This window comes from Pezoporus occidentalis, unplaced genomic scaffold (genome assembly GCF_034315485.1).
Source record: "Pezoporus occidentalis ecotype Australia unplaced genomic scaffold, CSIRO_AGI_Poc_V1 ctg96, whole genome shotgun sequence".
NCBI classification, from domain to species: Eukaryota; Metazoa; Chordata; class Aves; order Psittaciformes; family Psittacidae; genus Pezoporus; species Pezoporus occidentalis.
Window position 1 is genome coordinate 1138660 of NW_026916325.1, and position 14934 is coordinate 1153593.

A 14934-nucleotide genomic window follows, 5' to 3' on the forward strand; every position below is an offset into this window, starting at 1 on the left:
CACTTGCTCAAGTGCAAAGGAAAAAATAAGGAAATTATATAAATACATTGATTTGTTGGAACAGAGCAAAGTATGTCCTTTTGAGAAGAAAAAAGCTTCCCCTTCAAAATAGGGGAATGTGACAAAAGCAGTAAATTAGTGTCAGAAATGGGTGGTGATATGGACTAAAAATCAGTGCATTCAGTGTGGTGCTGTCATTAGAGACATGCTATACTGGGAGATAAAAATGGAAATGCTAAGCTAGGCTTAGGAAAGAAATTATTCATCATTTTGCAGTTCTGTACAGGACAAGTTAAGTACTGTCTGTCATCTGATTAAAAAACAACTGAAAGACATCTCCTGTCATGAAACAAACTGTAGTAAAGTAGAAAAAGTTAAAGAAAATGATTTCTCAGAAATCCTCTCAAAGGACATACTTGGTCAAATGTCAGAGGACCTGGAAATATCTCAAAGGGCCAACGTGAACAGTACTGAAATTACATATCTATATGCACGTGCTTATTTTGTATTTCTTTGTGGTTTATGTTTAATATTTATAAGTGTGTATGCAAAATGTAAATAACAAATGTGGATATCTTCAGAGTTAACAGTGTTTAAATATAAACCATTTAGTGTGTATCATTGTGCAGTAAATATATACATACACATACATTGACATACACACATACATATACATGTCTGCATATATACATATATATGTGCATACGTATAAGAATTACATTTATTTTCCAGTTCGATTTAACCATTTTTTGAGACCAAGTGTGTGGCCTCTCATTTTCCTTCCTCCCAGTGGAACACTTGGTGCTGACATTAGAAGCCTGTCTTTCCATGGCCGCCTACTTGTGAGAAATAGCTGCTAACATAGGTGTTGTATCAGAAGAGATTTGCAAGACAAAGTATAATAGGAAATCGTGGACATGCCTAAATCTGTGAAAAAATTTTGCTAAATTCAAATAAAAAGTTAAATACTCTTTTTCAGCCTTAGGGTGAAGAAAAGCTAGAAATTACGTAATTTGAAGGCAAATGAGCAGTCTGTCTAGGCCTTAAAACTTCTAAGGGAAAGAAGAACGTTATCTTTTACATTGTTTTTAGCCTCTCATATTCAAGCATAGCTTAGGTTCCTGTTCACTATTGAATTGTCAAGTTGTGCTTGACTAAAAGCAGCAGTGAGTATGAAACAAGTGATGAGTTCAAGCTTTGTCACTAATTCCAGTTTAAAATGTACACAGCAATTTGGCTAACTGTATTATTTTTTTTCTTCTTAAGGCAGAATGGGGAAACAGAATAGCAAGCTGGCCCCTGAGGTGATGGAAGATCTGGTGAAGAGCACGGAGTTCAATGAACATGAGCTAAAACAGTGGTACAAAGGATTTCTAAAGGACTGTCCAAGTGGTAGACTGAACCTTGAGGAGTTTCAACAGCTCTACGTAAAAGTAAGTTGTTTATTAAGTTCCTGTTATTTGGCTGTAGAAGGTTGCTAAGTAATGGGGTCAGGAGCTGCTAGTCACTTGGACTAAAGAGTACCTTTGCTAGAAGAAGCAATGGTGAAGACCAGGAGATAAACAGAAAGTGCTCATCACACCAGCAATTCATGTAGCTTCAGTGGTCAGAACCAAAAGTTTAGAGAAGCTGTGATTTACACACAAGAAACATATCCTCTACATTCTGTAGTTTATGGCCTTCTTTCACCTTTAAAGATGATCCTGTTCAATAAACAGCACCGTACCTGTGTGATACTGCTGGAATATAAACCTGTGATTGCTTTACCTACTCATATGAAAAGCTGCCCTTTTGGTTTCAGAAAAAGTGTTGAAATTCCATGACAGTATGTCCTGCAGATGCATTATGCACTGTGCAGAAAGGATTTCTTTCTGTAAATCCTAAGTATTGCTTTTATTTTTTCCCTGCTGTCTCTTTGTCTTTGCTATATAGGAAAGGAAAACCAGGCTTCTCAGTCTATTTTCTTCTTATTTTTTTGTTATTTTATCAAGTTCATTGTAGTCTTTTCCTTACATTTATTATGTATTTATTCTCTAACAAGAAGAGCATGGGGATAGTATAAGGAGTGTATTCATGTTACAAAGATGATTATATTTTAATTCAGAATCGAGTGCCTGCCTAAAGGTCAGAGACTTCAAAGTACTTTTAATTAGTTAAAATATTGGATGGCAGTGATGAACAGCAGGATCAGAACGGTTCATAAATACAGTGTGAGGCTAAATAAAAATTAAAAAGCCTTTCAAATGCAGCAGTTAATATTAAGCCCACTGACAATTTCTGCAGACAGATGGGACTGTCTTTTCCCTTAAATGCGTGCTGCAGTCCTTTCCTAAATTTCTTCAGCCTTGAACCAGATCCCTCTGCAAATTACTACCTACCCCCTTTTTTCTTCTATTGAATGGTCTAACAAAATCTGCTGACTCCAGCTTACATAAATAAGCTTCTGTCTTAATGTTTATGGCTCAAGATATTGCCTCATGATTCTTTTTTTAAGAAATGGCTGACTTTGTAATGAGTGTTATTTTCAGATGAAAGAATTTTCAGTGCCTGAAGGTACTGTTTGTTATTGACCGACAACGTATAGCTTCTGTTTCAAACAGTGCACATCCAGCAAGATCAGACATCTAATAATTTCTTATATATGTTTCTGTGGAAAGTAAATGCTCTTCACAAAATACGGATTCCTAATGAGATAGATCAAGTGTTTAACTTAGAAATCATTATATTCTTTTTGGCACATCACAGTAAATGAATTATTTTATTATTTTTTTAATGATTTTGTGTGCTGTGGGAAACGCATCTTCTTATAGCTTGAAAATGTTAGGACTTTCTCCCTTCAAAGGGGTGTTTGAAGTATTCACAGGTATTTCACAAGACACTTCCCTCATAAAGAAATAGCAGAGTGTAAATTCAATATCCTGTTTACAGAAATGGTAGTGCAAAAAATACTCTGAAGAACACAGCAGTATTTTGATCTTGAAATTTGGAGACAGCGCTGTAGTGTTACTAATCTGCAATATCTAGGTTTTAGTTTTATGGCCTCACACATTTTTAGATATGCACATCAAATAAGATTGTCTCCCTTGCTTTGGTAGTTATGGGTTTTGAGGTTTACTCTGTAATGGTACTGTCATATATTTAGTCCAGTTTATTGTCATTCTGTGTATAATGTCTATATGCAGAGCAAAATACTAATTTTGCAGAGGGCAAATACAATTAGCTGTAGTAAATCCAAAGCTTTACTTCTTATTCTGTCATAGAAATGCTTGTGAAATTATGGCCCTAGGTTCTTTGGGGAGCTGATAACCTGAGAGCTGGCTGTGGTGGTGACTTCTCCAATGAGGACGTTCTGCCTGCCTTGGCTTCAGGCTGCAGAGAAAACCCCACATGAGAAATCTGATCTTTCAAGGAGGAGCCACCAGCAGGAGACCCCAATCATTACGATTACTTTTACAGCATTTAAATTCCTTTAATGCATATTCAGTAGGAAAATATATGAAGCATGTATTGATTAGTCATTCCTCTATGTGAACTTAGAGTTGGGAGGGATGACATTTATCTGTTGGTCTAAATTGGGTTTTATTGAAGATTTCCATAAATCAGGATATTTGGAAAACAAATATAGGACTTACCTTCAATTCAGATTTATTTTATTAAGATGACATTGTTTCTTTGTTCATGATATTTGTGTAGTGCACTTTCATGTGTATTCATAAAAGGGTGTTGGTCATCTAACTAAGATGCAAAGAAAGCTCTTCTTCTACTCACGCACAGTAGAAAACATCTTCGGCTTAAAGAGAAAAAAGCATTTTTAGATTATATCAGGAGCAATGTTGTGAGGCGAATTTCCTGGTTACCTCCACTTCTCCTCCATTGTAATTACAGAGTGGGGTGCACAATCTTAGGGCACGGAAACTGCCTTTCTTTTTTTTTATTAAATTTGCACCTAATGTATCACTGTATCTAATGTCAGCTAATAAGCTGGAGTTGGTCTGAAGTAAAACACCCACAACGTATGATACGGATGTCAAGTCCTCAACACTAACTCTTCCACTCCATGTATTTGCATCAGTTGTACTGTGCTGTTTACTGACGTAGATGAAAGCTGTATTGACTGAAGGGGAAATCACTCTAGCTTGGCTTGGAAGCCTTTGCTATTGAAATTTCCATTATTCAAATCATTCAGCGCTTAAAATAATAGCAGTTACATAGTTGGCCTCTACAGAATAATTATTTGCAACACCTTTACTGCAAGTGTCTATAAAAACATTTAGCCAAGAACACCTCTTTTAAATAAGCAGCCAATAGGCAGGAATGTATGTTATACTGCTTCATATTTAGCATTGTCTGCAATCAGTTCTTGGGATCCGGAATCTGTGGCAAGCTGTTAGTGCTCATGTTTCCCTCCGTGGTGCTGAATGAGGTGAATGATTCAGCAGTTTTTGAAACAGTTTATTGAAGAATTGTTTATGTACTGTCAACCCAGAGTCAAAATGAGACCTAAATGCTGAAACACTGAGTTAGCTGTCTCAACAGTCTGCACAGAGTATGGGAGGGGGAGAAATTTGTGGATACCATTCTGGGGAAGCTGGAACTCCAGCCAGCATATTGTAAACAAATGTGCCAATGCAAACCCATCAGGTGATGCTTGGGACAAGAATTTATATTAAGTTCTACATTTCTCCAGGGTATATACACATGTATTTTCATACTGGGAGTTGTATCTTCCAAATCTCTCCTGCAGAGAACTATCTAGGGCATTAGAAGTCAAAGCAAGCCCAAGTGACTCAAGTCCTTTTACTTTCTCTGTTAAGCAACAAAGACAATGTTTGTGCATTACCTTTACTACAGTGGTTTAAATACTCATCAAGCTGTAGAAAACTCTGAATCCACTATTATGTCCCTGTAAGGAGTCTGAGTCTGCACTGCTCACTCTCTCATTGCTCTACCTGTGATGAGAGATGCCCACCTGGGCTGCTGGCAATATCCGAATTCACCTTTTTTTCTTTAGGAAATATCATTGGACAGGCTGGAACCTACAGTTTCCATCTTCAAAGAGAATATCGTAACCATTAAGCTTAATCCTTGCTTGCTGTCTTCATTTTCCATATTTCTATCCTAAAAAGCCCTTAATTCTTTTAGCTTACATATAACATCATTCATATTGCGGGCAGAGAGCTGAAGGAGTTAATATTCAGAAGTGTCATTAAAATAAAATATGCCAATAAAGCATTTTGGACTGTTCCTATCATTCTTTAGGGTTTCTTGCAGTCTAGAGGGCCAAATACATTTTCCTTCAGGTCTTTTCAGTTCACTGAATTTGGATGAATATGCCCTAGAGTGTGTAAGTGTGTATAATCAATGCTAATATTCACAGGAATTGTGCATGTTTATTAAGGGAAAAATAGACTTCTATATTGTGATACTTCTTGGAACTGGGTCACTGAACATGAAAAGCATATCCTCTGGACTAATGACAAAAACAAGCACCAATGGTCCTTTAACTGGAAGGGTAGGGTTAGGAGTGATCAAGATGTAATGCTAGCATTAAATAAAGTCATTGACTTTGTGAATTTATTGCACATCTATTATTTAGGTATGTTTTGGTATTTTATATATAACGCTTAAATGAAAAAAGTAGTAACGCTATTTGATGAATTACAATTAAATGGTTTGTCATATTTTTGGCTTTTTATCTCACATTTCCTGCCTTGAAGGGAATTGATTTTTAGTCTTTCATTTAATATGCATAGAACAAAAGAATCTCAAAAATCCATTGAAATTTAAGTGTGTATATTTGCAGCCTCTTTTTCTCTATCCAGATTTTCAAGGCAGACTAGCATTTTTCTAAAGATGGCACAAAGCTCCTCAAAATGTTAGGTTAGAACTGGATTTCAGGCTTTCAGTGGCTGTGAAGAACTGGGATTCCAGAACAGCACAGCTGTGTTTACAGATGTGTCTAATATAGATGCAGTTGCACTGGCAGAAACTGATTTTCCTGGGATCATTTCTATGAACTGGAAGAGCTGTGCTGGTTTTATGAGTGTGGTTTGGCCACTGAAGTTCTCCCTATAATAGGAGCACTTTTTAGGAATATTATAGCAGTTAATAGTTATATTATACCAATCCTGTATTGCTAAAGTGCTACAGCATGTTTTGAAATCATGCAGATTATCCGAAATATTGACATATCTGCTCATACAGTGGTTTTAGCCCATGCTGTTGTTGCCTTCCAGAAGATGACATCTGGGGTGCTAGCCGTCTTTCTGGACAACATGATAGTATGTTTGTTGGATGCACCACCTAAATTTGAGCACAGCACAGAAAACATCATATACATCTATTTATAAACAAGCCTCTAAAAATCCTTAAACAGGTCAATAGTGCTGCTATGTTACTGAATTTTTAAGACTGATTCAGAATAATGGAACTATTATAGTTAGGTTGGAGACAATCAGACAAAAAAAAAAGTAAAGCGACAAATAGCTCTGATCCAGGGACATTACAAGGTTGCTCTACAAGAAGCACCACACATGTAGATAGGCAGATAGAGGCTAGAAAAACCTGACAGTAACATTATTGGCACAGTGGAAGTTCTGCTTTTGGGGGAGTTTGTAGAACTATCTGTGAGATAGACGTTCTTAATGTATTCCTTAAGCACTTATTGCAAATCTACACATTTGAGACAATTACAGTAAAATCATTAGCAACAAATGCTCCTAAGGAATAAAAAAACCTTTCACCAGAAGTGCAGTGAAAGTTAAAGGAAAATTAATACAGTAGAATCCAAAAGGCAGTATGCTGAAAAGCAAATGTATTTGCGGTCCATCATTATCACAAGGGAGTGCTTTTCAGGATATTTAGTGTTCCAAAGCTGTATTAAAATTGGGTTCTGATAACTTTAAAAACAAAAGAGATTGCAATTGCTTTTAATGCAGGACTTGGTTAAAAAAAGAAAAAAAAAAAAGGCTTCATCTTGTTGTCTGGATGTTTTCCATGAAAAACTGCTTTTGCCATTATTCCTCCTTCTCATAAACTTGAATAGGCAGGTGCTGTGCCAAAATGCAGGTCTACTAGAAAACCACATAAGAGGCTTATTATATGTTTCAAACAGATGCTAGATTGTGCTGCATGGATTTTAAAAAAAGGGTCAGAATGTTTCTTAAATATAAAACCAAAATCAAAAAAACCCGTAAGGCATTGTTAACTTTGAAACTGATTTTGAATAATCTGAGGAAGGGGAGGATACTGGCAACATGCTCTTCTACTGCATTTCTGTCTTTGTGCTGTTAGTGGAAAAAATAATGGCTGGACTTAATATCATTTTAAGGAACATCTTTAAAAAGCTTTTAGCAAACAGATCAGCAACCATACTGAAAAAAAAATTCAGTAAATAAACATGGATTTTCATTTAAGCTACACAGTAAAATGAAACCTGCTTTTTAGGGGACCAGCATGGTGGGTATCAAACTGTTCTGAAACTCTGGTTGTAAATCGCAACGCTGCATACTAAGAGCCTTTAACAAGGTAAAATGGAGTCAGTTAAATTGAAATCATAATCTCACTGAAGCTAATGAGAGTTTTATTCCTGATCCTTATTTAAGCACTTAGGACTGTACTGGGCTCTTGAAATTGTTTATCATCATGTGACCTTAATCCTGTGAAGTCTGGTGCAAACTCCATTAATGTCCAGTCCTACCAGCTGGATCTAGAGTCTGAAGAGCTTCTCTCATCACGTGTAAAGAACATACACATAGCTAGCTGTCATTTAAAGGCAGCAGTTCCTCAAAACCTAAGTCTGTATTGGATGAGTGGTGAGAAGTTAGTAAAAAAAACAGTATCAGAGGCAAAGAAGGACAAGTCCTTTTGTTTTTGCAGCATTATGGCTAGTGGCTAATTTTAAAGGCTAAAATATATTTTTGTTTGCTTCTGTTGCAGAGCGCATAATGGCCCATATCCTCCAGACGATCTCTGGAGACTAAATCTAGAGAATGAGGAGGTCAGGCAATTCTAAGAGATTAAATCTAAATAGCTAAATCTTAATTGCTACGAATAGCAGCTTGTGGAGTGTCCAGGCTAGGGGGATAAATCTTCCTGATGCTTGAACAATTCGGTAACATACGCTGACACCCTCTCTGTGAGAGGCAGGAATGATGGTCACATGAATCCAGAAAGCAGACAGACTATTCGAAGGCATCACCACATCTTACAACATCAGCAGATGCGTGGGGATGTGAAGGTTTAGTCCAAACCTCTAAGTATTATTAATACTTATATATATAAGTATTGAGTAGTTCTGTAATTCTGTGGTTATATGTGGTTCCTGGAGGCATTCTAACATCAAGTCCAAACCATTGAAGAGAGTATGTGCAGCCAGGGCAAGATGATCCAGCCTGGAATGCTCAAAAATCTCACCATCTACATGCCTGCCCTAGTTTCCAACATAGCCTGATCAAAGAATCTGGGCTGTGTAAATTTTCCAACAATAATATGCAAATTACTTTTACTTCATCTTTTATTTTGAAGGATACTTACCAGTTCCAAAACCTGTTATGTATTTTATAGATCTTGTTCATTTACAGCTCAGCTTTGCTCTGTGTTGGATTCCTTGGAGAAAGCAAAACAATGAATTTGGGATCATAAAATCACAGAATGGTTGAGATTGGAAGGGACAATTGGGGCTCATTCAGTCCAACCTTCCAAGCTCGAGGGATGTTGTAATTATTTCTGTAGCAAAACACTGGATTCACTAATACATTTATGATTTCTCTGAAGGGTAATGCAGGAGGAAGAGAGCCATTGTTAACCCAAGTCCCATGGCTGTTACAGTTTTCAGGTCTAGTATTTGTTGTAACAATGCTTATTTTACCAATTTAGTCCTCAGAGCAGTTGTCAAAACTGATTGGTGGTTCACACCCTTTACCCAGCCTGTCGTAAAAAGTGTTTTGGGCTGTTTTTCTCCTGAAACTTCATATTTCCTGGTTCCCTTCACACCACCTCAGTGCTTTCTTTCCCATCACAAAAAAAAAAGTGTTCTCAAAGCCAGTGAAAATCATTGAGGATGTACAGTGGAGTGAAGGAGTGATGATACCGACTGTACTTTTTTCAGATATTCCCTTCCCTTGCAATCTAAATAAAATAGCCATGAATGGAGCATATAGTTTCTGTATTATGTATAGACAGTTGAGATACAAAAAGGTTAAACCACTTGCTTGATGTTTTTGGCAGGGTCAGGGCTGAAATTCTTTCATAGGTCAAAACATAAATGACCCTCATTTTACTTCTTTTGAGTGAGAGGGTTTTTTTTCCTACAGAATGGCTTGGGAATGACTTCCTGAGGTCACACGTACACACTATAGAATGTCAATTTTGTCCAGACTTTAATCAGATGGCTACTCTAGATCTACACTGTGATCTATCTGCACTCTATAGTTAAACTGTGACTGTGTCTTAGTGGAAACCTGTATTTTAGGTCTTCAGTAACTTTGATTTGGAAAAATGCATCATCCTTAAAGTAAGCATGTGTTTTTGTTAACTTGAGACAAAGTCAAATAAGGTCTTTCAGGGACTTCAGTTTGTCACATTTCTTGAATTATGAACATTTCTGTTTGTTTAAAATAAAAAAGCTGTTTGGTATTACACAGCTCCTGAAGGAACCTTTGAAACCAGGGCACTTCGTTCCAGCACTTGTAGTGCTATTTTAAAGTATTTTGTTTTAAAACATTTAAGTGTTTTCCTCTAGTATCAAAGTCTGCTTCCAATATGTCACTTGTACCCACGTCTGAAAACAGCATTCTTGTTTCATAAAGTGTGGATGGGAACTTGGTGCTTTGAAACAAGTCACTTCACCCTGATGTGATGTCTCTGACGTCATGCTTCAGCTTTGCCTCTCCCCCTCTTCTTTCAGGGAACTCATCTATCCTTCAGAAAATTAAATTACCTGATACGTACTTCTAGATCTTCCCAGATGGACAGCTGTGAGTCACTGTAGCTGGGTGTGAATACTCCAAAAATTAAAGGGGTCTGATTAATCTGGACTGTGGCTCTTACAGCCGTGCGCTGCATCTCAGTCTGCTCCATCTACTTGTGGTACTTTGAGATGGCAAATTGCTATTGCTAGTGTCAGGCATAGTTATAGCTATGCAGGTAATGAAATGTCAGGTGTTTTTCAGGGTTCTGTGGTATAGAGAGACATTTCGGAGCTCATTTTGTTGCCAAATTAAATGCAATTTTTATTATCATGTAGTCATTAGTTAAGATTCTAGTCAGGTTTCTACTAATCGTAGTCTGAATGTTTCCAGTACCTTGGGATATAACTTTCTTTTTCTTCAATGAGAGTAAATTTCCATATTTTCATGTTTAATTAAGGCTCATAAGAATAGACTATTTGCACCGACAAACCGATTGATTGCTGAATTGAGATGACTTACTGCTAGTTGGCATGACAGTCAGCTAGTTATCTTAATTTTATATGCAGTCACAAACAAAAAATGAGAAAAAAACATATGGTTTAGAAGAGAAAGTAATCAACACAAGGAGATTCAGACTGACTGGAGGAGGTTTTGCCATTTTGCCGAATTACACACAAAACATTCTCAGAAGAGATTAGTGTGAAATCTGCCTATATAAGAAGTTGTGAAGTTTGTCTGTCTGGTTGCATGGAACTGAACATGCAGCTTTAAATAAAATCTCCCTGTAGTCCAGAGAATCAGCAGTGTAAGCAGAAGTGTAAATCAGCACTACAGTTCACCTTAAAGTGCTTATCAAAGTTAATTGAGGATTATTTCCATGTTAACAAAGCTATTAAAAATAATTAAAAATTCTTAGTTCATTAATTGAAGTAAGTTTTTATATGGACCTTATTAGCAGCTTTTAACAGAAGTATATTCAATTGCAAAGTTATTTCTACATGCCTGTGTCCCCTTTCACTTGAGAAGATATGCTCTAAAATTGCTGTCAGCCCTTACTAGGAAATCACACACCTGTGTAGATACTCATGACTCTTCACAGCTTTCTTTGATAGATACTCACTAATTTGATCCTCCTTGCCCAACAGATCAGGCAACGAGATTGCCTTAAAAAGTTAAAGCCCTAACCCAAGATAGATGAGTTTCGGCTATGTCATTCCTGTTAGTGCCAAAACAAAATACAGAACTGATTAAAAGGAGCAGTCCTTGAATTTGCTATGATGTTCACAGGCTTCATCTACCACTGTTTCTTGTGTCCATGTTGACTAGATGTGTGTCCCTCTTCTAAATACTTTTTTGGTACTGGAAACACTTTTAATTGTGTTGGTGTTTATTAATGCAGCAGTTGCAGCGCCTAATTTTATAATGCATGTCAATGCAGATAATTATGTAATTAAACCATGTAACTGAAATGATGGCGTTGTCTAAGAATAGACCAGTTGTTTAAACAAGAAATTGTGCTGTGAAAGCATCCCAGGACACCACAGGTAAAGCCAGCAGATGACTTCAGGAGATGTCCTGCCTCCTAGCATGGATCTGTTTTCACCAGAATAAACTCCAGCCAGCTGCATTTGAGCCAGCTGCTAAACATGGGTAGCTGGAAGTGATGCTGTTTGGATGTGGTCCCAGTGAAATGCAGATATCCTCGAGTTCCCTTCAGAGTCTCCCTATCCACACAAACATGCCTGAGCCCCAGCAGGAAAGAATGCAGTTATTCCCCCCACTAAATCTCTGTGTCCCACTTTCCCTCTCACAGATGCTATTGGCAATTTGGCAGGTTGGATGCCTTCCCCTGCACCCCATGAACACTTCTAGCTTAATTCAGGAGTAAGACTCCTTTCCTCAGGGTTCTATTTCTACATTTCAGTACAAAGCATCTTCAGCACATTGAGTCTTATGTTACACATGGGTTGGTAAACTTGGTACAAACATTGTATACACATATTAAACTTCTCCTGGTTTCTTAATTAGGACAAGTCACTTAATGTGGTGATACACCAGTCTGTTCACAGTTGCTTAGTGGTCACCAAATCCTAAAGTTTTCTTGGAGGAATACAGTCATACCACTTCATGTATATCTAAAGCCACAGGAGGGTACTGCTCAGCATCAGCTTCACAGTAGTGGTACTGCACACATAATTTTCATCTTATCTCTTCTGTTGTTCATTTGTGTAGAACAAGGTATGCCTTAACACTCCACTTGTTATTTAGGAAGTTACAGTTTCTAGTATTTGACTTTTTAGACTATCATGTCAATACATAGCATTTGTTTGTTTGAAAAAGAAAAGTAATAGTTCAGATAACACTTGGCCTGAGAAAGGTACATTTTCTGAGTTACAGTATTTAGTGGTTCTTAAAAAGCTGGAAAAAATACTGATCTACAATATAGGATTCTGAAAATGGAAATTTATAATGGTAATAATTACATTTAAAGGTCCTAAATGAATCTTGGTTTGAAGAAGCAATTACTTATCTATCAGTTAGTTGTTGCAACAGTTAAATGTGGTATATGACAAGGGAAGCCCAACAAATTAGTGGCCCTGTGTTAGAATTGTGAAATCTGTGCCACAAATTAGCCTCTATGGTGTATTGCTCTATCTGCTCATTTATTTTTAAGCTTCTTTTCCCCTGGAGTGTTTCTCTGTAGCAGGAAAGTGTTGTTTAGTGGACCTGATGTTATTTTCACAGAGACATAAATTCTGGGTTTGTTGTAATGTACAGCCAAGGGTAGGTGGAATAATGACAGTTTCTTCTTCCTGTATCTACTACCCTGGGGTATCTTTGAAGCATGAAAAATCATAAAAAAGGGCACATCCTCTAAAGCAACATGTAAGGAAACCCTGTTTTCACTCTCAGGAAATTAAGTTGCTCATACAGAAAATTACCAGCAGTTTCAGTGCAATAAAACCTAATAAAAAAATAAAGTAATGCTAACAAAAGGTAAATGCTGGTATTCAGCAGTTTCTTTTGATGAGGTGTGCCTCTTTGTTACCTCTCAGTAGGAATAATGACATTTTCCCAAAGAAATCAAATCCATTTCCAAAGGCTGAATTTAACACATTCAGTATATAATTTACATTGACATGTAATCAAATTTATTAAAGACTTTTGAAAATGCTTCATTTGACACACAAACTTCTAATAGGCACCCTATAGAAGTGGGCTACCAGTGGGAAATTAGCTCTTGAGCTCTATCCAGCGGGCAGTTGTCAGTGTGAGATAAAAGAACTGCATTCTGATTATCCAAGGGTAGAACTTTTCTTGCACAGGTGCAATAAATAGTTTTTGCTAGCAATACAGAGGCTGCCAAATCAACCTATCTGAATAAAAAGCATGTTGTGCTTTACACATGGGAAAAGTGCTCCTGAACAGTTAATCCCTACGAAAACATTAGCCCTGCGTTGTCACCAATAGTACTTGCCTTCAGGCAGTTTTCAGTTATTTGTTTCTATTTCCTATACATGTACCCAATGTTCTTTATTTCCATGTGATTGTTCATCTCAATCATTTTCTTTGCTCTGATCTATTCTGGGCTCATGCACATGCATTTTACATGTTGCCAGAACACTATGGGCTATATTTAAGTTTCCAGATTCATAGAAATATTCTTCTTGCTATGAAAGCAAGTATGCAGTCCTGGGAGGACCGCTGATTTCTGTGGGATGGCCCATGCTACTGTGAAGTGCCCCAGTGGGCAAGAACCTTTTCTCCTTCCTTTTTATGTAGATTAAAAGCCTGAAACAGTACAAAAATTCCTTGGAAGTCCTGTATATGTGTGGTGTGAGTCAGTTCATGTAGCTTGCTGGCTGAAGTCTCTCCCAAGTTTTATTGCAGCACATTGGTGTAGTAGCTGGGTCAAGGGACAAATGAAGTCATGTTACTATGCAGACAAGATGTCTGGGAGCCAAAAGAACAGCGGGGGGTAGGGGGGGAATGTATTTTCAAGAAAAGCAATCCCTAGTTCCTTTGTAGATCATTTACCATATTGCAAAAGAGAGTGGTAACAGTGCACAAGTCACATGCATAGTGAAGTGGAAACATCATAGTGGAGGGTAAGAGTTTGACCAAAGTGAGAATAGTTCTTTACTATAATCCATGATGGACTGAAAATGCACTTTTGAAGTATTAAAGCCTACTTAGAAAGTTGGGGCTGTTCAGCCTGGAGAAGGCTGTGTGGAGACCTCATAGCAGCCTTCCAGTGTCTGAAGGGGGCCTATAGGGATGCTGGGGATGGACTCTTCATTAGGGACTGTGGTGACAGGACAAGGGGTAACGGGTTAAAACTTAAGCAGGAGAAGTTTACATTGGATATAAGGAAGAAGTTCTTTACTATTAGGGTAGTGAGGCACTGGAATGGGTTGCCCAGGGAAGTTGTGAATGCTCCATCGCTGGCTGTGTTCAAGGGCAGGTTGGATGAAGCCTTGGGTGGCATGGTTTAGTGTGAGGTGTCCCTGCCCATGACAGGGGGGTTGGAACTAAATGATCTTAAGATCCTTTCCAACCCTAACTATTCTATGATTCTACTGTATTAAGGCCTTAATTCTTGCTGTCACTGGGTAAACTCACAGAATGCAATACAATGAGAAAGCAAGTTTTCTCCCCAAGGAGTAAAGTGCCCTCCTTCATGGAGTAGCCAGAGGATACAACCTTGGCATCTCCAAATTCCTGCACAGTCCTGGCTCTCAAGCATGCAAGGTCTTGACATATGTCCCCATCATTTTCTTAACCCGAATGTGCTTTTCTTCTCAGCTAGCTCATTTCCTTCTTTCCTAGGACACTGGCTATGTGAGTGGTGAGCATAATGTGATGTCTGTACCTTTGTCCTTTTCTTCAGCTTTTGAATTTCTGCAATCCTGCCTTGTTGGTCAAGGGATGCTGTGATTTCAACATAATGAGAAGCTTGTTCTTAGTTATGCTCATTCAGCCTATGATGAGGGCTTGGTTAATTTGTTTTTTCTCTTCCTTT

At 37.7% G+C, this 14934-nt stretch overlaps 1 protein-coding gene across 1 annotated transcript in view; it reads left to right on the forward strand.

The window, feature by feature from the left end:
- Nucleotides 1-14934, forward strand: part of VSNL1 (visinin like 1) — a 90318-nt gene that overhangs the window by 40182 nt on the left and 35202 nt on the right. The window contains 1 exon segment of the mRNA XM_062606398.1: nt 1267-1433. Within this exon segment, the coding sequence (XP_062462382.1) occupies nt 1267-1433 (167 nt within the window).